The sequence below is a fragment of the Hippocampus guttulatus genome, chromosome 5, assembly GCF_054856545.1.
Source record: "Hippocampus guttulatus isolate MCC_2025c chromosome 5, RoL_Hgut_1.0, whole genome shotgun sequence".
NCBI classification, from domain to species: Eukaryota; Metazoa; Chordata; class Actinopteri; order Syngnathiformes; family Syngnathidae; genus Hippocampus; species Hippocampus guttulatus.
This window is the reverse complement of record NC_141265.1, coordinates 13,707,722-13,729,366: the sequence shown is the minus strand read 5'-3', so window position 1 is coordinate 13,729,366 and position 21,645 is coordinate 13,707,722. Positions and strand designations below refer to the sequence as shown.

Genomic DNA, 21,645 nt, shown 5'->3' with positions numbered 1-21,645 from the left:
GGATTATTGAGTTATATTACATTTTTGAATTGTAGTTAAGTACATGTGACATTGTGTGTTAAAATATACATTCAAAATGTTCTTTGGTATATTTGGCTGTTTTTAAAAATTAAGTGTCTGTGGAAAGTATTTAATGCCCTTGCATTTAGTTGTTTTCCATAACACCCATACACTGTGGTGGACGTGTCAACCAGTGATCCGCTGTGCCGCCCTTTGTTGTTTTTAAAAAGTAAATTCTGTAGAAATAATTTCATGCCCTTGTATGCAAGGATGACACGAACGGTTGCTGATTCCCTTCATTCTTTCACCTGAACGGTTTCTTTGCCGGGGCATCACGGTGGTCATCTGGTGCAGAGGTCCTGGTTGTACCTCACCTACTGCCCGAAGACAGCTGGGATAGGTTCCAGCGGGCACACGACCCTTGCGACGATAAATAACTTAGCTTGTAGCAGATGTGTGCACATTTTCAGCATGACGTCTTTGATCCAATGGTGAAAGGACACTTTGATTCGCTCCTCTTTCATCGATAACTGCTTCAAACAACAAAGTGTATGCAGAAAAAGTGGTTAGATTAGACGACTGTCTGTGTCTTATGTGTTGTGTTGTATTATTTTGTCATTTTATGATAACTGTTCTTTTGATGGCAGTGCGGGCGCCCCCAGCGGCTCCTCTCTCTCCTGAGGAATGTAATTTCATCTGTGCTGTATGTTGCACATGTAGCACATTTGATAATAAAGTTGACTTGACTTGATAAGCGGTTCAGATAATAGATGGATGACTTGATGTTACTTTGCTCTTTCATCTGAAACGTTCCGTTGTGCTTTTCACGTTTGTCGATGTCACAACCGCCAATCAGCAGACCCACCCTAAAAGATATTACCGTATGCTTCATACAGTCCTTGTTGCGCATAAAAAAAGCCTACATTATTATAAGTGAAAAAAATGTACAGTTATATAATATTACTGTGTATTCATCTTTAAAAAAAAATCGAAAACTCCTTGATAGTGCAAACCGATGCATTTCGGCTGGAAGCTCTCCCATGTCCCCACCCCCACCCCTTCTCCAATCGTAAATAAGTGTTCAAACGCACAAAGCGCGCTGGACCGCTTGATTCATCCGCACAACTTCCCTGCCCTCCCATTGGTCGTCCGGGATGCGGCTGCAGCTGATTGGAGGCAAGTTTCCACTCTCACACATCCCCGCCCCGCATTAAAAAAAAAAAAAAACATCGATGGTCCGGTGTAGCTGCGAGTCCAGTTGTTTTCACACTCGCACAAAGGACCACAGCGCTGCCACTGCAAAGAGATGCGCAAATAAGAAGCGACTATAGAGACAAAAACGACTTCAAAGCGAAGAGAAAGCAAGAAGAGAGAGAGAGTTTGACAAGTGTTTTCGGACGCATACCTGATTTGTGGGGGGAAAAAAAAGCGAAGATGGTGTCTGCCGGGCTGGAGATTGTGGGACTGTCGCTGTGCGTGGTCGGCTCTCTTCTGGTGATGGTGGCGTGCGGGCTGCCCATGTGGAAGGTGACCGCGTTCATCGAGGCCAACATCGTGGTGGCGCAAACCATCTGGGACGGCCTGTGGATGTCGTGCGTGGTTCAGAGCACTGGCCAGATGCAGTGCAAGGTGCACGACTCAGTGCTCGCCCTCAGCCACGACCTGCAGGCTGCCCGGGCGCTCACCATCATCTCGTCGGTGATGGGCGTGTTGGGGCTCATGGTGGTGATCGCCGGAGCGCAGTGCACCAACTGCATCCGCAACGAATACGTCAAGGCGCGGGTGGTGAACGCGGGCGGGGTGATCTACATCATCAGCGGGTTCTTCGTGCTGGTGCCCCTGTGCTGGATGGCCAACAACATCATCTCGGATTTCTACAACCCGCAGGTGCCCGGCTCCAAGAAGCGGGAGATCGGCGCCGCGCTTTACATCGGCTGGGCGGCCACCGCGCTTCTGCTGATCGGGGGGTCCGTTCTGTGCTGCTCTTGCCCCTCCGGCGGGAACGCGGGGTACTCGGTCAAATACGCGCCCACCAAGAGAGCCACGCCTAACGGGGACTATGACAAACGGAATTATGTGTAGCCCCACGCAGACTTTTTTTTTATTTTCTCGACTCATTCAATTCGCTGGACCATGTTTTTCCTATCAGGACCCCCCCCCCCCCCCACCCCCACCCTCTCTTCTTTTGGAACCCTCAAACTACAACCGACAAAAGGAGTACAGCATCTTTGTTCGGTACATGCTTTTGTAAGTTTTTTTTTTTCATGATAGATTTTTTTGTTTTGTTTTTTGTAGACGAACTCATGCCATTGACTCCAACATATGCTTTGCCTGCCAATCTGTACAGTAATTGAGAAAAATATTGCAATCCATAAATGATGACATTAAAACATGTATAAGAGATGTATCAGAAAAGTTCCAGGACTGAAAAAGAGATATTTAAAACTCAAACTAGGATTTTTTTTTTTCGCCTTGTGGTGTTTGCTTTATTCAGTGCATGAGAAGAGATAAATTCTCACGATGCCCCGAGCTTTGGGCAGGTCCTGGCCACACTGGAGCGATCTCCCTACTCACTCCTCATTTCTAAGATCAAAGAAACCTGCTTTGTAGATGTGAATGACATTAAAATGGCGGTGATAACGGAGGATCCTTGAAGGATCCTTCAAGGAACGGATGAAGGTGTGGCAGAGAAGCCTGGTATCCAGAGGGATGACCTCCAAGAGGAAAACTTGTTGATTGGGTTCGAAATATATCTTTTATGACGCCAGTCCTAGAACTTTTTGGACACACCTCGTAATAAATTTTTTTAAAAAAGTAACTTTGTATTGTTGATGTGCTGGGATTGATGACTGGGACGTTTTTGTCTGTTATTCCAAGCACCTGCTGGCATCGTGACCACTGCAGGAACGCTCAATTCATTTCTCAAGTTCCTGGAATTGTTTGCTTTCTTTCTTTGATGTAGTGATTGATGTATAAGAAGATGCAATATTGTTTCCCTTTTTATGAAGATTAAACTTACTATATTTGTGTGGAATTTTCATCAAGAGTGTTCATGTAGCAAAAACCAAACAAAACAAAAACCCCTTAACATGAAAAACTTCCCATATTCACTGTGCATGCATAAACCTCCCCCCTATGCACGGAGGGAGAAAGTATTTTAGTGATCCACAGAAATCCAGATGACAATGCCCATTCAGCTCAAGGAGGGCTCTGCTGTTCAGCTCACAATGCTCCACAACCCCCACCATCCCCTTTTCAGAGTACCCCCCCCCCCCTGCCCGCCCACCGCAGGACCCCTCCACACTCACACTTCCAGTGAAAAGGCTTCAAATTAAGGCTGCAGAGAACTTGCTGGAAACGCTCTTCCCGTAAGTTACCACATTCATTAGACGACCAGCTTGACACAAAAGAATGCAAACGCAAACAAGTTCAAGACGCAAGAAAAGAGATAAGGAAACGGTTCCATCTTAGAAGTTTTCGGCACCGCCACCCCCACACCCCACCCTGTGTTGAAAGTGTGATTGAATTCCAAAAGCTTATTCATACTTGTTGTGCTGCTCGCTTAAGAGTCTTAGCAGGTCATATGCTCTCCTCAAAGTTGAACATATGGCAATGCATACAGTCAGCCGAGTGGGAGGTGACTCAATAGCGCAGCTGGGCTTTTCACAGGGGATGGGAGCTGGTTCTGAACAGGGCCTGAACAACTTTGAAAAATTATTTAATTTAGATTTTTTTTTATCCTCAATATCGCTCTTGCAATTTTCCAAGGTCCTCTTCCCATGTATTACAAAATAAGAAAACATAAGCGTGTGTTGTGTTGTATTATTTTGACTTCAAGATGGCACCGCGAGAATGGCTGCCTTTACAGCAGCTCCTATATTTTGTTCTTCTACTTCTTCCTTTCATAACTTTGCTGCTGTCAATTGGGAATTTCTCCATTGTGAGACGAATAAATGTTTTCTTATCTTATCTTATATAAATATATAAATTCTTAACTGTGAGTTAATTTTATTTTAGGCTATTTTTTAAAACTTTCACATTTGGTCAATGAACGTAAATTAATAAACTTGTTTTTAAACCCCGTTCGGATAACGGATGAATGGCTGGATTGATGGAAGTTCACACTTTGTCAAAGGGAGGTGGTGGGGGAGATTACAATGTTGTTCCAGTGATGGATCTTTTACATTTTTACAACTTCCTGTTGACACCGGTGTAAAACGTTTAGCACAAAAGTCAAATTCTGACCTCGGAAACGGCAGTTTCGCGAACAATAGCAACTCACTGCACACTTATGGCAAGTCTTTAAGTTTTATTGTGTTAATAGCGCGCTGACGAGAGCATGCAACCAACCAGATGTGGTGACTTTCATTTGAGTCAAAGTAAATACACACCAGCTGTCGTGGGGCAGTAGGCGGGGTACACCCTGAACTGGTTGCTAGCCAATCGCAGGGCACACAGAGACGAACAACCATTCGCACTCACAATCACACCTAGGGACAATTCGGAGTGTCCAATTATTTTGCCGTGCATCTTTTGATAGCGGCGCGGACACCCGCAGCGGCTCCTCTTGTTTTATGTTGAGAGGGAAGAAATTTCATATGTGCTGTATGTTACACATACACATAGTACATTTGACAATAAAGTTTATCCAATTCAATCCAATGTTTTTGGAATGCGGGAGGAAACCGGAATAGCCGAAGAAAACCTACACAGGAATGGTGAGAACATGCAAACTCCAGACAGGAAGGCCGCAGCCGGAATCGAACCCTGAACCGCTAGCTCTTTGAAGTGGACGTGCTAACTCGTAGACCACTGTCCCACCCATTCATCCATTTTCTATAGCATTTGTCCACATTAGGGGAGCCCATTCCAGCTGAATTTGGACGAGACTGGTCACAAGCCAATCACAGTGAAACTGGTATGGGTAAACCTTGATCACTTCCGGGAGCATTCGTGGAATTGCACGAGGACTTCAGTGTTTTCATCAGTGATGCTAGAAAGCAAGCCTTCCAATGGGCACTGCGCGCTGGAGCACCGCGAGAGCCTTAAAGATTCTCAAACTGACGCCGTACTGCAGTTGGGGCAGAAAAAGCTCTTGCAGGGCAGCAATTTTGCAAATGTGCACCAATGTCAATTAACAAGCCATGGGGGCATATGTTTACAAAAATTATCAGGCCTTAACTGACAGTTGCTGATGGCCTCACACGTCTGCCTGAAAGATACATGAAACAAAACAGAAAAATTCAGAGAAGAGCGACTTTTGGTCAACCACGTACAATAATTTGAATATACTAACTTGGGTTACAATAATTTTTTTGTACTAAAAAGACAATCAAATAACAGAGGCGAAAATGGGTAAAATAACTGATAAGAAAACAAAACAAAAAAGGATTAGTGTTATTCAGGTATGAGTTATAAAACACACTCAGATACTACACAAAGACTTCCTTGGTTGGTCTGTTTATGTCGCATTGTTAGTTCCACAGTTTTGGTCACCGCAGAGAGGCTGATGAGGCGCAGGCAGTGTGTGTGTGTGTGTGTTTGGGGGGGGGGGTGTACTTTAACACAACAACAAAAAAAAGGCCTCATTCCAATGAGGAGGCAAGGCAAATAGGGCCAAGCGACATCACTCAATGGACATTCTCTATGGTAACCAGACAGAACCTGCTGTTGCCAGGCTACCAGAGGCTATAATGTGGTCGTATGGATGGTCCAAATAAAAGGGCCGGCCAGAAGACATTCCTGCCACGAGTGGGCACGCACACATTGAGAACAATGGAGCAGAGATTAAATTTAAGAAAGTAACTAAAGTAGGAGATGTTACATGTTGCCACCACTTCTCCAAAGAAATGACAACACGTCCCGATGCGCATGACATAGCATGCTTCATGTTTACCTCTGAACTTGAACTCACCTAGCCTGGTTGCCCACACGGTCCAATTTGTGAGACGGGAACTGAGAGGTTTCACGACGTGACCTTTGCTCTTCAGGTCAGGCGTGCTATGTCACTTCCCTAATGACAGCCAATGTTCCAATCAAACATGAAGAAATGGCCTTACGATTGACTGACGCTAGTGTTTATCTGAGCAGTCACAACATTAGGCACACCTGCGCCATCAAGGGAGCCGTGTCAAAACAATAAATACATGTCACTCTGGAGAGTCAAGGCTGGGCTGTTCACAAAAGTAAAAGAGGTTCAGTGGACCCACAAATTTGTGTTTGTTTTTTTCCGTCCTTTGTTAACTAGAAGGCCAATTCCTGACTGGATTGTGCCATTGTTGATTCTACAGTGGAGGGAGGGCGTTGTTGTGACTGAAAAAGGCTAGGAGAACATAAATTGCTCAAGCAAGTCATAGAGCGCCATATTTGTGTTTGGTTGTCGGCTTAGAAGGGGTCTCAAACAACGTCATTTCGTGGTTACGAACGGCATGCAATGAACTACTACGGTGTTGTTTTTTTGGTTACCATTTTTCATCTGATTGTTTTATTTATGGGCAAGAAGATTTTTTTTCATACAAATATTTACTGTTAGTATGATTTCACAAATGCGCTAGTGATTAATGACAGATTCAAGTTTGTATCGTAGACGGAACTCAGTTGTAAACCAAGAACCCCACTTACTGGTTCATGGAGAAAGATGCAAGACAATGGAAAGTGCATCCCTCCGGCATCACTAGGCAAAGGAAATCTTTCCATTTTGACTCAAATGGCAAAAAGAGAAAATAAATCTATTGAGCAAAAAATTGACACCATGAATTTGTGTTTCTTTGGCAAATCGACAGAGAACAGAAATTTAAGACACAGCAATGCAAGCATAAATCAAAACATATTTGAGAGCTGCACAAGAAAAATATTTTCACTCAAACAGCTTGCAGATTTAAAAGCATTTAAAGAGACTTGGGGAGAAACGATGCCATGGGTCAAGACAATACACAATATGGAAAATACTCTGCGAAAACTGAGCATGACTATCTTTCTCAAAATGTCTGGTGAGTATGGTGATTCAGACACTTAAAGTCTTTGGTGAAGTTTTTACAGATTTACCCCATAAGAGCCAGCAGGTGCACTTACGGCCGAAAGCTTACTCACAAATGGCAAAGCCAAGAGTCAGCAGGTGGTTCAATGTGGAGGACAAACGTAGCATTGTCTGACAAGTTAACCCCCCCATGAGGTGTTTGTCAGAGAAACAATGCTGAGAGTGGGGGGCTGGGGGCAGTGTGGGGGTCAAAATCCCCTCCACAACTTTGAAGCGATTTACTGCATGGTGACTCATGGCTTGTGTCACAGCCCACTAACACCAGCACTTCCTGAGCAGGGGACAGTGCAACAGGAAACAGGAAGGAACGTGGGCGAGGTGCAAGAGAGTTTACGTATGTGTGTGTGTGAGAGAGAGCGAGAGAGGACACACTGTGGAGCTTAATTAGTTTGATTTGACCACTCCTCTTGCTATTTACAAACACATTAGCACAGCACAACAACTGGAGTGAAACACAAGCCGCTTCCCGTAGGAAGTATGGAAACGTTCAGGTCCAGGGTCAGACTGTCACCATCACATAAGGCGTTATTAACTGTATCAGCCATTGTAATCTAGGCCAGCAGCTATCGAATAATTTTAGAACAGATCATTCTTATGATTTTCACAATGTGCATGTGAGGTGCAGGTATGACTATTGTCAAACTGAGGTAACCATCCTCACGTTCCACACGGTCGTCGCTGTGTCTTTGAATGTGCGCAGCTTAAAAAGCTAAGCGGCTGGCTCTTAACTTGCTAACCGTTAGCCAGTCTGCAGTCATGGCCATAGCAGCTCAATTAATGAATGTGTTTATTTATTTTATCATTTATTCCAAAAAGCAACTTACCACTTGGAAGCATTACAAATGCTTCCAACTAGCACTTTACAAATGCTTCTAACTAGCGGTGGTAAGCTAAAATAAGTTAGCTAACATTTACTGCCTTTCCCTGGGGAACTTAGATGTGCTGTTGGGGTACACTAGCTCTGTTTTAGCGCAGTCACATTACACTTAGTCTTTTTTTTAAAGTAAGAAAGGGTCACAAACTTTGGATATTTTAATCTCTATTGTTTTAGTCATGTACTTTATTTTGTTTCTATCAATTGAAGTATTTCTTGCAGTGAAACTGGTCTGTGTCACAAAAAATACTTGAGCAACACTGTACTGAGCTGAAAAAAAAATATTGGACTCAACTTTCATCACATTATAGTCAACTATGAAAAAAAAAAGTTCAACCCCTGATGTCTGCTGATCATACTTTCACATATAATAAAAAGCAGAGAAGGGAAACACGTGTAAGGAACATACCTGAAGCAAGAGCAGGCAGACATAAATTCAACCATAATCTTAGTTTATCTTAATATTTATAAAGTGAATGCTCGGATATTTAGGGGCTTATTTAACAAGCAGGACACATCTACGCAAGTTTCCTTCAACAGGCTGATTTATAGACAGTTTCATCTCCAAAATATGAGAGTGGAGAGTTGAAATGTGTGGGGAGTGAACTCCTTTTCGTGCCAATAGCGGAGTCATCAGAAGCACAGGTGCAAACCCGCGCGCACATACGCACACGTTTGAATGGCAGCTGCCTGCTGAGAGGAAGAGGAGGCCTGTCTGAAATCTGCCTACGATCAGGCCGCATTGCCAATTTGGCACGCTCAGCACAAATTGTTTCGACATAAACTGCCGTGGCAGCTCGCCATGCCAACATCGCAGATGCTCATCAAGGATGTTCGCACAAGCTGCGGCGCATTTTTAGATCGTGTCAAAAAGCATACCAAAAAAAAAAAAAACCCAAACAAAAACCACATAGCTTTGCCATTAACCAGGTGGCGAGAGGACATTAGTACATAAATTCTACTGACTAATCTGTTATCTGTTCTACAAATCATAATCGACATAATCATTGTGTCTCAGTATATATTCAAAATATTCCAGCCGGTCTTTGTATCCACCTGTACCAAATTTAAGACTTTTCTTCAAGCCAGCACTGATTTATTGCAACTCAAAGTAGACAATAGCTCATCTCTGGGAATGAAGAAGAGGAGAGGGCACCAGGGGTTAAAGTTCACAAAAGGGCATCAGGGGGGCTGACAGGTTGACATGAAGCTGACAGCAGTTTTTATCAAATTAAGCTTTTGAAATACTTCGGGCTGTATTTGCAAGTCACCTCGAGACGTCGCCAAGAAGGCGTCTAAAAGGAAGGCATTTGTTTATAGTTCAAATAATCGCATAAGGCTGCCGTTAGACCACCGGTGTCAAACTCAAGGCCCAGGGGGCCAGATCTGGCCCACCACATCATTTTAGGTGGCCCTCGAAAGCAAATTATGTGCATCAACTTCATGTTTCTTGCTAAAATACCACATGTGCAAACTTTCTTCACTTTTCAAAATGTTGAGGTATTGCAAACATGTTTGTTACCAACTCCCCGTTTAAAATAAATGGAATAGTATTTGAAAAAAAAGTTTTTATTGGTTACTGATTTCCTAACTCACTCGCTGGTTATCTGTACATTTTCAGCATGTTGGGTAACTTTTGACCCACAGATGGGTTCATAACTTTGAGCCACAAGATTGGATTCAGGCGAGCTGAAAAGTTGAAGCAATTTTTGACAGTTTTGTTGTGTACTGAAGATGAATGTCAAATATTGGTGGTATAGCTAGAGGGCTCTGTGCCTAACATCTGTGATTTGGACACAGGGGATTGGGGTTAAAATTGCGCTCACGGTGAATGGCCCACCCATGGAAAATGAGTGGGTTATGCCGGGGAGGGGGTGGGGGGCATCCGGTGTAAGAACTGTGCCAAACGTTTCATGTCAGCGATTCGACGCGGTAGCCCCTAACAGGGAAAGGTTGCTCCTTCTTCTTCTAAGAAAAAGTTGTTCATAAATTTGTATTATTTTTATCAACAGCTATACAAACAGCCTGATAACCAGTTTCTTGGTAGTGTTAACTGATTCGTTTGGGAAGTTTTTACCCCTTCACTATTTCACCAAATTTGGGTTACTTTTGACCCAGCAGATTTATGAGTGTATTTGTGTGGATTTTCATTCTTACATGCTATCAATAACGCAGAGCTCAGTCAGCGTCACCATAAGGTGTCTTTGAGACTTCCTCATTTCACAAAATAAAAGTTGGGGATTTTCCCAGTGGACATAAACACCATCACGGTAAGCAAACTCCCCTCCCACTAAAATCAACAGGACAGTCTGCGAGGCTTGCCCGATCACTACATGGCTGCATGATCATGCCTTGTGAGGGTCTATTTCCCCCAAGCGTGTGTGTGTGTGTGTGTGTGCGTGCGCTGCATGCCACATTCCTCACATGCAGAGTGGCGGAAAGGGCAGTGGCCCCTCATCGGCAGAGGTGTATGGAAAAGGGGAGTGTGAGGAGGGAGCGTGTGCAGACGCAACGCGATTGATGGAAGAGGCCAGACGGCCACATGACGAGGCAAACAGGTGGATGTTGAATTACTGTAACAATGTTGTCGATTGTTTCTCATTATTGATAAAATTATTCGCTTTCATTTTGTTGCTATTTTGGAAAATGACTCACTTCAAATGGTTGTTTTAACTGGGAGATAGTCTCCCAAGTACGATAGGATGTTCCTGGTAAACCTCATTTTAGGGCTGAACGGTGTACACTAAAACGTCCTGAATGGGAAGAACCAAAAATAGATACAAGACATTAAGGGGGGCACTAATGATCCATTCATTTGGAATTCTACATAATTACGTTGGTGGAGATAAACAGTAAAATGTTTTATACTGGATAACATCACTACAGGGAGCTTGTGTAAACAGAATCATTCCACATGTAAACGCTCATGGAATAGCTGACCGGTGACTGAGATGCGAGACCCCCCCCCCCCCACCCCATGGCCATAAATTTAAGTGCACTTGCATCATAAAACCGTAAAGTCTACAATTTGTGATTTACATTCAGACAATTTTAATATTCCAAACCACTCATGAAAGAAGATGAGGTTAGGAATGTAACACACCCCCACCCAAAAAAACAAAAACAAACTACTTATCATTTGAAAATGCCTGACAAATCTTTAAGGGAGGCAACAGGAAGCAATTTGTTGCTAAGTTTGTCGAGACCTAAAAAGTATTTTCAATATTATTGTAAGCCAAAAATGTTGCAGTTTGAACATCAACACTGCGCTTAAATATATTTAAAAAAAATAAAAATAAAATAGAAAAAGTGCACCGCAATGGTTCAATTACAATGTACTGGATTATTGTACTTAAAAGTGAAATACAACAAAATGGTAGATGTATTTTAATCAACACTCTCCTTACTTTTATTGGCATGGCTTGATTAGGTGTTTTCACTCATTGTAATATTTTAGATTGTACTTCATGTTTTAAATGTAATTCAATTCAGCGATTCATTTGTGTACCACTCAAGTAAGATCACGCAGGTTAGCCTATCGGTACATTTGCCACACTAAAAGAATCACCGCTTTCGCAACTGACTGAACTAAAGTTTCATGAAATTGTAATCCTTGAAATCTTCTTTGATTTATGAGACGTATTTTACCCCAAAATCTTGTTGGAACCCCATACATTTATATTCACAAAAACTTGCAGTTGTGGTAAACTATACACCATTCTTGTGTGATTTTATTTAGCTACATGAGGTTAAATGTTTTTTTAAAGAGCGTGATGTCTCGATTTCCAAACGACAAAAATGAAAAAAATATATATATATATTTCAGACAGTGTCAAACCATCCGATGGGAACATTATGATTTTTGTAAATGCAGGATCGAGTGTCTACTTGTGTCCAGTGATCGGTGATCAGCACCATACAGATCTTTCTCCGTCTCAACCATATGGACGGGCATGATACCAGTTTTGCAGCTGGAGCTCCCGCCCCTCCCCGCCCGCGCGTCTTTCAAGTGGTGCCGTGGGCCGACAGCAAATCACCACCAGGACACCTGACCTGCATTTGCGCTCGAGTGTACACCAAAGATGCATGCTCACCTTCGACTGCGCTTAGACAATGTTCATTCCATTTCACTAGCTTTTTCTTTGAGATCAAGGAAAAAGATGAAGATGCATTAAAGCATTTAACTGTTAATGATTTTTTTTAAAACATCGATTCGGTACACTTGTCAAGACGGATGATCATGGGATTGTGTTTGAAAGGAATGCACATAGCCGAAACAACCTAGCTGAAATATTTAAATGTCACTTTGTTACTTAAGACCTTGTGGTTTATTAATATGCGCAAATTGTTACATTTCGTAAAAGTCTGAGACACAAACATGAATAAAACAACAGAATTTTAAAACACGAACACATTTACAACCCACTGTACAATATACACTGAAATTGATTAAAAACAAGAACTAAAAGAAAACATGGATATCATACTCACAACTCGTGATGCTCTCAGAGGGGAACATCACTCACGTACTGTAACTCAGTCACATTCGCATTCATTTCGATTAGACGTGCCTCACTCAGGACAGAAGGGTTATGAGCGCATCCAGGAACTTGCTGCGGTCTTCTGTCTTCAGTTCTATAACTTCACAAGAACAAAATTGAGAAATTATCATCTTGGTTTGTACATTTCTAGAAGCCACTCGGTAATCCGTACTAAAATTAGAATACGTTTTTAAAAATACAGAAACATTACGGTTATGTTTATATTAAGATTTGAAGTAAAAAAAAAAAAGAGTTTGAAAACACCTGTTTGCTGCTATTCACTGAGCTGGGTTTTCGACTTGAAATGAAGGCAATGCTGCCCCCATGTGGTTTGTTTGTTTGTTTATTGAACATAAAACATATATACAGTAATAATTTGACAGAAAATAAGGTAGATAAAAAAAGTAAAAAGAAAGAAATCAATCTTCATTCAACACAGTTATTATGTTCAAGGGAGTAGGAAGAAGTAAAAAACTTATCTAGTCCTACCCCGTTATGTGATTATATCTAATACATCGTTTTTATATCAATCAGAAAAGAAAAAAGTAAGAAGAAAGAAGTCTCCATTAAGGCTCATACTTTACCCTTAACCGTGATATTTTTACAACTTTTGGTTTGTATCGGGATTATATACTTCCACACCCTGACACTCTTGTGTCAATTTTCTCTTGTATTCATAATGGATATTTATATACCTTTCTCTATTTATCAACTTAGTTCTGATTTATCATTATATTTAATGTTTTGAATTTATCATTTTAACTCTGATTGATGTAGGTTGTTTGTACTATATTTTTGAATTTGTTTTTGAACTCAGCAAGCGATTTACTCATTTTCAGGTCCGTTTCGAGATTATTCCACAGATTAACACCTTTGATAGATACACTTCTTTGCTTGATGTTTGTTCTTGTTTTGAGTTTTTTGAATAGGTTGGTACCTCTTAAATCATAGCTGCTTTCTCGAATTTCGAAAAACTTCTGAATGTTTTGGCAGAGCAGGTTATTGTGTGCTTTGTACATTAATTGGGCGATTTTAAAGTCAACCAGGTCATAAAATTTCATCGTATTTAATTTGATAAATAGTGGATTTGTGGGTTCCGTATATTTTGATCTATTAATAATTCGAATTGCTTTTTTTTGTAGGTTGAGAATAGGGAGTGTGTTTGTTTTGCAGGCATTTCCCCATATTTCCACACAGTAGGTCATATATGCTAGTAATAATGAAGTGTATAATGTGTACAAAGATCTCTTATTTAGCACTTCCTTGGTTTTGTAGAGGATCCCTACGGTTTTGGCTATTTTTCTTTTTACGTTATCGATATGTGGCTTCCAACATAGTTTTGAGTCTATTACTAATCCGAGAAACTTGGTTTCATACGCTCTATCTCAATTGAGTTTACCATAATTTTAGCTTGGTGTTTGATTGGTCTTGTGCCAAAAACAATTAACTTTGATTTTTTCAGGTTAAGTGACAATTTATTTCTGTCGAACCAGTTTTTTAATTTGTTTAATTCGTTTTCTACGGTTGTCAGGAGCTGTTTCAGATTTATTCCAGAACAGTAGAAAGTTGTATCATCAGCAAATAGGACACATTTAAATTGTTTTGAGACCTTGCAGATATCATTTATATATAAGATGAATAGTTTTGGACCAAGCACTGACCCCTGAGGAACTCCGTGAGTGATTTTCAGTTGATTCGTTTTTTTATTGTTGAGTTGCACGTACTGATATCTGTTTTCTAAATAACTTTTTATCCATTTATAAACTACACCTCTAATGCCATATCTTTCTAGTTTTTTCAATAATATACTGTGATCTATTGTGTCAAAAGCTTTTTTTAGATCTAGGAAAACCCCAACAGTAAATTCTTTGTTGTCTATATTAGTGGCTATTGCTTCCACAAACTCCATAACTGCCATTGAGGTGGTCCGTTTTTCCCTGAAGCCATATTGATTCTCACTTAACAGCGCATGCTTTTGTATAAAGCTATCAAGTCTGCGAGAAAATAGTTTTTCTAATATTTTTGAAAATTGTGGTAGTAGTGATATTGGTCTATAATTTGTAAACCGATGTCTTTCTCCACTTTTATAGATTGGAATAACTTTAGCAATTTTCATTTTTGATGGAAAGATACCAGCTTTGAATGACAGGTTGCATATGTGCGTGAAAGGTCGCACTACATATTCTATAATCTGCTTTATTATTGTCATGTCAATATTAAAGCAATCAGTTGACTTTTTATTTTTAAAAGTTTTTATAATATTTGATACTTCTTCTTGTTTTACAGCAGTAAGGAACATCGTGGAGGAGTTTTTTTCTACATATCTATCTATTTCAAACAAGTTTGTTGGATCAGGAATTTGTTTTGCTAGGTTACTGCCGATGTTGACAAAATACTCATTAAATTCAGTTGCTATTTCTGCAGTTTTTTCCAAAATAGTATTTTTGCCTTTGATAAAATACTCTGGATAATCCATTTTTTTAGGACTATTTCTGATTACTTGGTTAAGTATCTTCCATATTTCTTGTGTGTTACTTTTATTCTGCTCTAATAGTGCATGATAATGATCTCTTTTACTGGTTCTTATAATATTTACTAGTTTATTTTTATAGGTCTTATATATTTTTTCTGCTTCTTCAGTTCTCAATTTTAAAAACAATTTATATAAATTGTTTTTCTTTTTACATGCGTTTTCTATGCCTTTCGTTATCCATGGCTTACTTGGGTCTTTATACTTTTTGGAGACTTTAGTTAGTGGAAAATGTTTATCATATAAGGAGATTATGGTAGACTGAAATACTTCAAACGCTGTATTTGGGTCTTTGTTTGAGTAGACCGGTCCAGTTTTGTTTTTCTAGGTCTTGCTTAAAGGCATCGGTGGAGCGTTGGGTTCTTAGTCTTATTTCTGTTATGTGAGTTGTTGACTTAGCTTTTCTATCAAAATAATTATGAAAAACTGCAAAAACAGGTAGGTGGTCACTTAAGTCATTAATGAGAAGTCCAATTTCCATTTTATGATCAATCTTATTTATAAATATGTTATCTATTAATGTGGCCGTGTCAACTGTTATTCTGCTAGGTTTCAGGATTACTGGGAAAAAGCTGTTGCTGTACATAGTATTTATGAAGTCGGTTGTTTTTTTGTGTCCATTTGGGTTTAATAAGTCAATGTTAAAGTCACCACGTATTATTCGTGTTTTCTTATCGTTGTTGGTCACACAGAGGAGAAGGACTTTGCCCCCTGTCTTTTCAACCAAACCACAATCCCTTTGAGACGCTGCAGGAAATGATTATTTCACTTACTGGATGTGTCAAAGTGGTCATGTAGAGTTCTGGAGCTGGTGCTCTCTGCAGCTTTCTCAAATGCTCTGCCGAAGAAACTAAGAACAGAGTGAGTGACATTTGTAATGGAAGTCAAGCCCCAACTGGTAATTGTGAATTGCACTTAAAGAGTCTTGCTACTTTGGAACTCGACTAAAATGTTTATATTGCCCGACTACAGCACTTTAACTACAACAATGAAGTAATCTTTATAAAATAACAAATTAAGGCAAATTCAGTCAAAAGACAATATTTTAAATTTAAAGTAACTTCCTTTCTTTCCACAAGTAGTGTTTCTTCCCAACAAAAATACCCAATAGTAAAAAGTATGTTGTAATAAAACTACTGGTACAATTGATCAAAAAGTTGCTTCCTTGCTTGTAACCAGGTAAATGTGGCCCATTACTAGCCACCTCTGGTCACTATGATACAGTTGTAGTCTATGCCACAGCAAAATACAACTACAATGACTATAAATAAAAGAGACTAAACGTTCCCACTACTCAAGCTGAACGTACTTCTTTTTATCAGATGTTTCAGACTCGGGTGGAATTCCCACGACAAGGACGGTGCCTTTCTCGACATCTTTGGGGGCAGCCATGATGAGAGGAAGCAGCCTGCACCGCTTATTCCTTGTCTGGCAAACAAATACACCATGAGGAAGTTGTTGAGTTGACTTTGATAACAATGAGCTACTCACTGATTGGATAAATGCTCTTAGGAGGTACTTGGAGAGCAGAGTCAAGGCCATGGGCTTTGAAAAGAGCTTGACATCGGGGGTGCCCTGTGCGAGAAGCACGATTATTCAACTGAGCAACATGTGCGGCCAGCAAATAATCACACGGATGACGGTGGGGCATGTGCACCTCCATGAGGTAGCAGTAAAGGAACGGCCCCTGGGACAAGATGAGGTTGGTGCAGATGCAGCTGGCAACGGTCTGCTGGATTGCGATCAGCTTCTTTTTAGCCAGGTCCATGCCTGAGTGGAGACGTTCCAGGTTGCTCCTGAAAAAGAGAGCAAAGTGCCAGGGGTGGGACAATCAACTTTAACGTCGAGTTTGCCATGGTTAAAAATAATGACATATATTGTCATACAACTGTGTTAAAACTGTCTGTATGACCTGACAGTATATTATTTAAATGCTTTTTTGGAAAAGAATCACTCACTCTCCGGCCCATTGAATGTCTCTGATATACATTAATTATTTTTCAACCTAAAACGTGACTTGACTACGGTGTTAGTGATAGACGACAGTGCGCTACGACGACAAACACATTTGGGTTATGTCGCCACCACTGGCATGGGAGCTCCTTTGAAAATGGAGGAGCCGCTATAAACACATTCCAGGGTCACACCTTGAAAGAGAGTCCAGAGCCTTGATGAAGTTGTCTGTCTCATTCTCGTCTTTCTCTGTGCTCTCAAGTAGAGCGGTGGTAGCGTGCACCATGTCGCTGGCCAGGAAACGGTTCTTGAAGCCAAAGTGGACACCGAATGTCTGTATGCGGATGTCTTTCATTCTGTCAAAGCGTAAACTTGTGAGTGAATCCCTCAATGAGTCAGTGACAACAACAAAAAAAGGGTTTAATCTTCACCAAATCCACACCCGTATTTATTGGAAGACTCCTCAATGACTTCCCGCAGGTTCTCTTTGATGGACATGTCCATGGAGGTGAACTTTTGCCGCACTTGCTTCAGAGGCAGCCTGGTACAAAAGACCAACCTCAAGACACCAATATTCACTTTGCAAGCTTATCTGCATTCCCCGGTGTACTCTTACCCCATGTCAGCCAGGAACTCCTGTAGTTTCTTCTGCCCGTTTAGCGTCCAAAGTTTGAAGTGGCAACAGGTGTAACATGAATTACTGATACTCTCGTACAGAGACCAGTGCTGGTAAAGGGTCAGACGAAGGCTGAAGCAGAAGGTTAAGGCCGGAAATGATTTGGATACGACTGATCGAACCTCTTTCTCTGCACGGCCGTACAACACCCCCAAAACGAATACAAAAAAAGCTGACAGATCTTTTGTGATAATGTGGAGCGAAATATAAAACTTGTCAGATGCCCTCAGATGACAGGATACTCATACTCAAAGGAGATCCTCATGCAGTCAATGGAAAGAGAGTTTTCCTCATCCTCGTTTCGATGGTTGTGTCGGGAGACGTGCCGCTGCATAGTGGCGATGTCGGTTACGTACTTCATACTAAAGGACGGAACACAAAATGTTAAAGCACAGCCCTGATAAGCCAGCGTCGAGTATCAATATGAACAAATTGAGCTGCTCAAATAAGTTTTCCACCATACTAAGATTCACTGAGACGCACCCTTATTCTTTATATTTCTGCCACCCTCTAATCAATTAGTTTACTTCTAAATAAAAATAATATGAATTAAATAAAAAGAACTCTGATGCTACGGCAGCTGTTTATTGATTGAAAGGGGATCATTTCTCACTGTGTGACTTTATCGTGAACCCACTGATCAGTCAACCCAATGATAGCCCACCTGTAAAAAAACAAACAAACAAATAAACAAAACAAAAAAAACACACATTAAATGTCGATACAGTATTGTTTATAAGTAAAAGAAAAACAATTGACAACTTACCAGAGCATGTCTTTAGTGTCTTTAGTCAACACCCAGGCAAGCTCGAAAAACATCATGGCTGCCTAAAATGGGAAAGATTATTCTCCATTTTCTCAAAAAAGTGTCATTTGCTCTAATAGGTGCTGCGTCCAATTCTGTTCACTCACAGATGTTCCATGGTATTCATACTGCTCGTAGTCAAACAGGATTTCCCTCCTATGATTAAAGCAAAGCATGAATGCTAATATCCTGCTTTAAGCAGCAAACGCAGTCCAAATGTGACTTAATATCGATGGTTTACCTTCGTGCTTCCCACTCCCTCTTCTCACGTTGTCTCTCGATTCTCCTCTCGACTGACCCCTGCATAAAAAAAAAACATTGAACAGTTTGTTTGACTATGTATACTTTTTAAAAAATAAAACGCCATACTTCATCATATCTCCTTCGCTTGCCAGATGGCTCTGTGCCTTCGTCGCTTTCATTTCCAGAGTCTCCTCCCTCTACATCCTCATCGTCATCTCGAAATATTTCATCATAGGATGGCACGCCCAAGTCATCGTCTTGTTTTATCAGCAATTTTATCTTCAGAGAAAGAAAAAACAAATGTTAAGAATCGATAATTCCATTCTTCTATTTTCTATCGTGCTTTTTCACATTAGGTGAGGTGGAGCCTATTCCAGCTGACTGGGCTAAAAGGGCCGACAACCGGTACAAGGTGTGTCAGAAAATTTCCAGGACTAGTGTCACAAGATATATTTGAAACTATGAGTTTTCCCTTGCCAGACGATCAACCAGCACATCCACACAGAGCTCCTGAGACGTTCACTTCCTTCAATGCGTGAGAAGAGGCGAGAGCTGTGACAATTCATTGCTGCTTCATCGTGACAACGTTCCTGCTCATAATACCCTGAACATTGGACACTTCCTGGCCGAGAAGAACATCACTGAGCTGGAGCAACCTTCCTATTCACACAACCTGGCTCCATGTGACTTGTTCCTCTTTCCCAAACACAAGGGATTTATCAAAAGAACACTATGAAGCCATTATCCTTCACCTGAGTGTCATTGTAGACATTAACCACATCTACAGGCCGGTGAGTGTCACAAATGAAGAAGATGGAGTCATCGTCCGGCTGCAGCAACTCAAGAAGGTCAACGTTGGCGCCGCAGTTGATGAGGACAAAGAATTTAAACTACAATAAAAATAGACAATTATTTTATACAAGATTATCTTAAGTCATTGACTCCTTTATTGTCTGAGGAGCTTCATACTTGGTCTTTGTGTTCGAGGAAGGCAGTGCCAAGGTCCTGCCACCCCGCCACTGGTATAAGGGTATACTGAACCTGGTCGCACTGGAACAAGGCCTGATGAAGAAAAAAAATATATACCAATATTTAACATGATAATTCTCCACTGGTCGGTCAAGACCCAAAAGTAGGCTGCGGAAAGCTGGGATGTAAACCGCCTCTCCCGACCTTGTATGAGATGAAGCTAAAACATGAAATGCCAGTATTAGTGTTTTTATATCATAATTTACACCGTGTACATTTATTTCCTAAAAAGGAGAGAAAATTATTGAGGTTGCACTTTCCCAAAACTGGAACTTGTTTTCATAGCTGGCAATATTGTAGATGTGGTTGCCCACAAGCTGTTTATAATAGTGAAACCACAAATTAAAAATTGCTGGTGGAGTACTGTACACAGAACAAAAATCACAGTTTGCTACGTTTCGCTAGGTTCCAAGTTGCGGCTCTCATTTTAGATTTCCAGTAGGCTTGTCACTGCTTTGTCCAATCTTACTCGTTCCACTGTCTCATTTGATCAGTTTTAGAACCACTGCCACAGAACAATCGAGCGCGTGTGTCTGTATATAAGTTTAAGTGTAAACATTCGTAAAAATGTCTGAAGAGACATTAAATGGCCGGTTGTTGCCCTGCCTCTGGATTAAACCAAAGTGTTTGACATAGGTGAACGTGATCGTCATTAAATTTCCGCCAAAGTGGAACCAAACTCGCCATAACAATGAACTATAGTATGCTTGCTAACAGGACCGCTAACTTACCTGAAGGATCCTGCAGGCGCAAAGAGCATCGATATCTGACGCCACCAGGAGCGCAACTCTCTGAAGGAGAGTTCGACAATGTTACCAATGTGCAGTGGATGGTTAGCTAAGCAGGGGGCTAATGTTACGGTTCGCTTAACCTTACCTGGTCGGCAACAGCTTCATAAAATTCTTTCCGAATGTCCGTGACAAACATATTGGAGGGCGATATACGACGCCGGCGTAGAGTCCTCGACACGAAAACGACGGGCCAAAGTGGATCATATGTCACGAAAACGACAGGAAGGGAGAATTTTTAGATTTTGTGTCTAGAGACAGACTACAGACAGCCGCTGTACTGTTTGGAAATATGGCGCCAAAAGCCTGCGTCACGCATAACCAATCAGGAAAGGGTAAGGAGTCGTACGTCAGGAGCATGACGCGTCCCTCACCAAAACCCAAAGATGAGAGGACTGCGCAAAACGAGAAAACGGAGAAAAGTACACCGTTTACCGACAGGAACGTTTTGAGGGTACGACGCAGCCCAATGAACGATAGTGGTGCCTTGATTTAGGAGTTCAATTCCTTGCGTGACCATGCTCGTAACTCGAATTATTCCTTTCTCAAGTCAACTTCCCAGGGGCGTGAAAATGGATGAAATGAACATAGGCTAATGTACAGTAGCAGTAAATAGTACAGTACTGTATATACAGTAATGTAAACAAAAGGTTGAATAACTACAATATCTTCCTTCAAACTTGGTTTCAGTGGCGGTTCTGGGGGGGGGGGGGCAACGGGGGCCAGTGCCCCTGTAGCACCGATTCTGGCCCCCCCTGTGGCCCCCCCTCCGAGCGCAGATTACGCAGTCGTGCCGAGTGCCGAGTCGCCGACGCGAAAGGTGGAACCAAAGTACGTGATTTAACATTCTAGTCGGACCCTTTAGTGCGCTGCGGCATTTAAAAATGAGCGGGAAAATGAGAAGCAGTCCGCAGAGAAGGAAATTACCACGACACGAGTGCTGTTTGCGTGTGTGTGTGTGCGTGCGCGCGCGCGTGTGTGTGTGCGCGCGTTTGTGTGTGCGTGTGACTGTGTGGATAATTATATGCATGTAAAACATCTAGCTTCAGTGTATTTGCAATCTTTGTCCCCGGCAGGCTGGTACCATATCATCCCCTGGTTTGAATATTCTCAACAGACGTATTGTTACGCTTGCAGACATTTTAGCCCTCCTAATACTGTTTTTTTCTC

The 21,645-nt window shown here is 41.4% G+C and overlaps 2 protein-coding genes across 3 annotated transcripts; one reads left to right on the top strand and one right to left on the bottom strand.

Annotated features, from left to right (window-relative positions):
* The first annotated feature begins 1,434 nt into the window (after positions 1-1,434).
* Positions 1,435-3,034, top strand: cldn5a (claudin 5a). Its single transcript, XM_086111194.1, has one exon. The coding sequence runs from the start codon at positions 1,435-1,437 to the stop codon at positions 2,080-2,082; it is 648 nt and encodes a 215-aa protein (XP_085967320.1). The 3' UTR covers positions 2,083-3,034.
* Positions 1,717-20,763, bottom strand: cdc45 (CDC45 cell division cycle 45 homolog (S. cerevisiae)). 2 transcript variants are annotated; one of them, XM_086111191.1, is made up of 19 exons: positions 20,564-20,763; positions 20,419-20,478; positions 19,628-19,720; positions 19,411-19,548; positions 18,785-18,937; positions 18,657-18,715; positions 18,523-18,571; positions 18,377-18,438; positions 18,224-18,274; positions 17,853-17,972; positions 17,551-17,682; positions 17,377-17,475; positions 17,129-17,290; positions 16,639-16,777; positions 16,473-16,556; positions 16,291-16,409; positions 15,755-15,831; positions 12,402-12,551; positions 1,717-1,844 (listed from the first exon to the last, which is right to left on the bottom strand). In XM_086111191.1, the coding sequence occupies exons 1-18, from the start codon at positions 20,612-20,614 to the stop codon at positions 12,487-12,489; spliced, it is 1,713 nt and encodes a 570-aa protein (XP_085967317.1). In that variant the 5' UTR covers positions 20,615-20,763; the 3' UTR covers positions 1,717-1,844; positions 12,402-12,486. The 2 variants fall into 2 exon arrangements, with proteins under 2 accessions (XP_085967317.1, XP_085967319.1); XM_086111193.1 differs by lacking the exon at positions 1,717-1,844 and adding an exon at positions 3,334-5,212.
* Between the last annotated feature and the right edge of the window lie 882 nt (positions 20,764-21,645).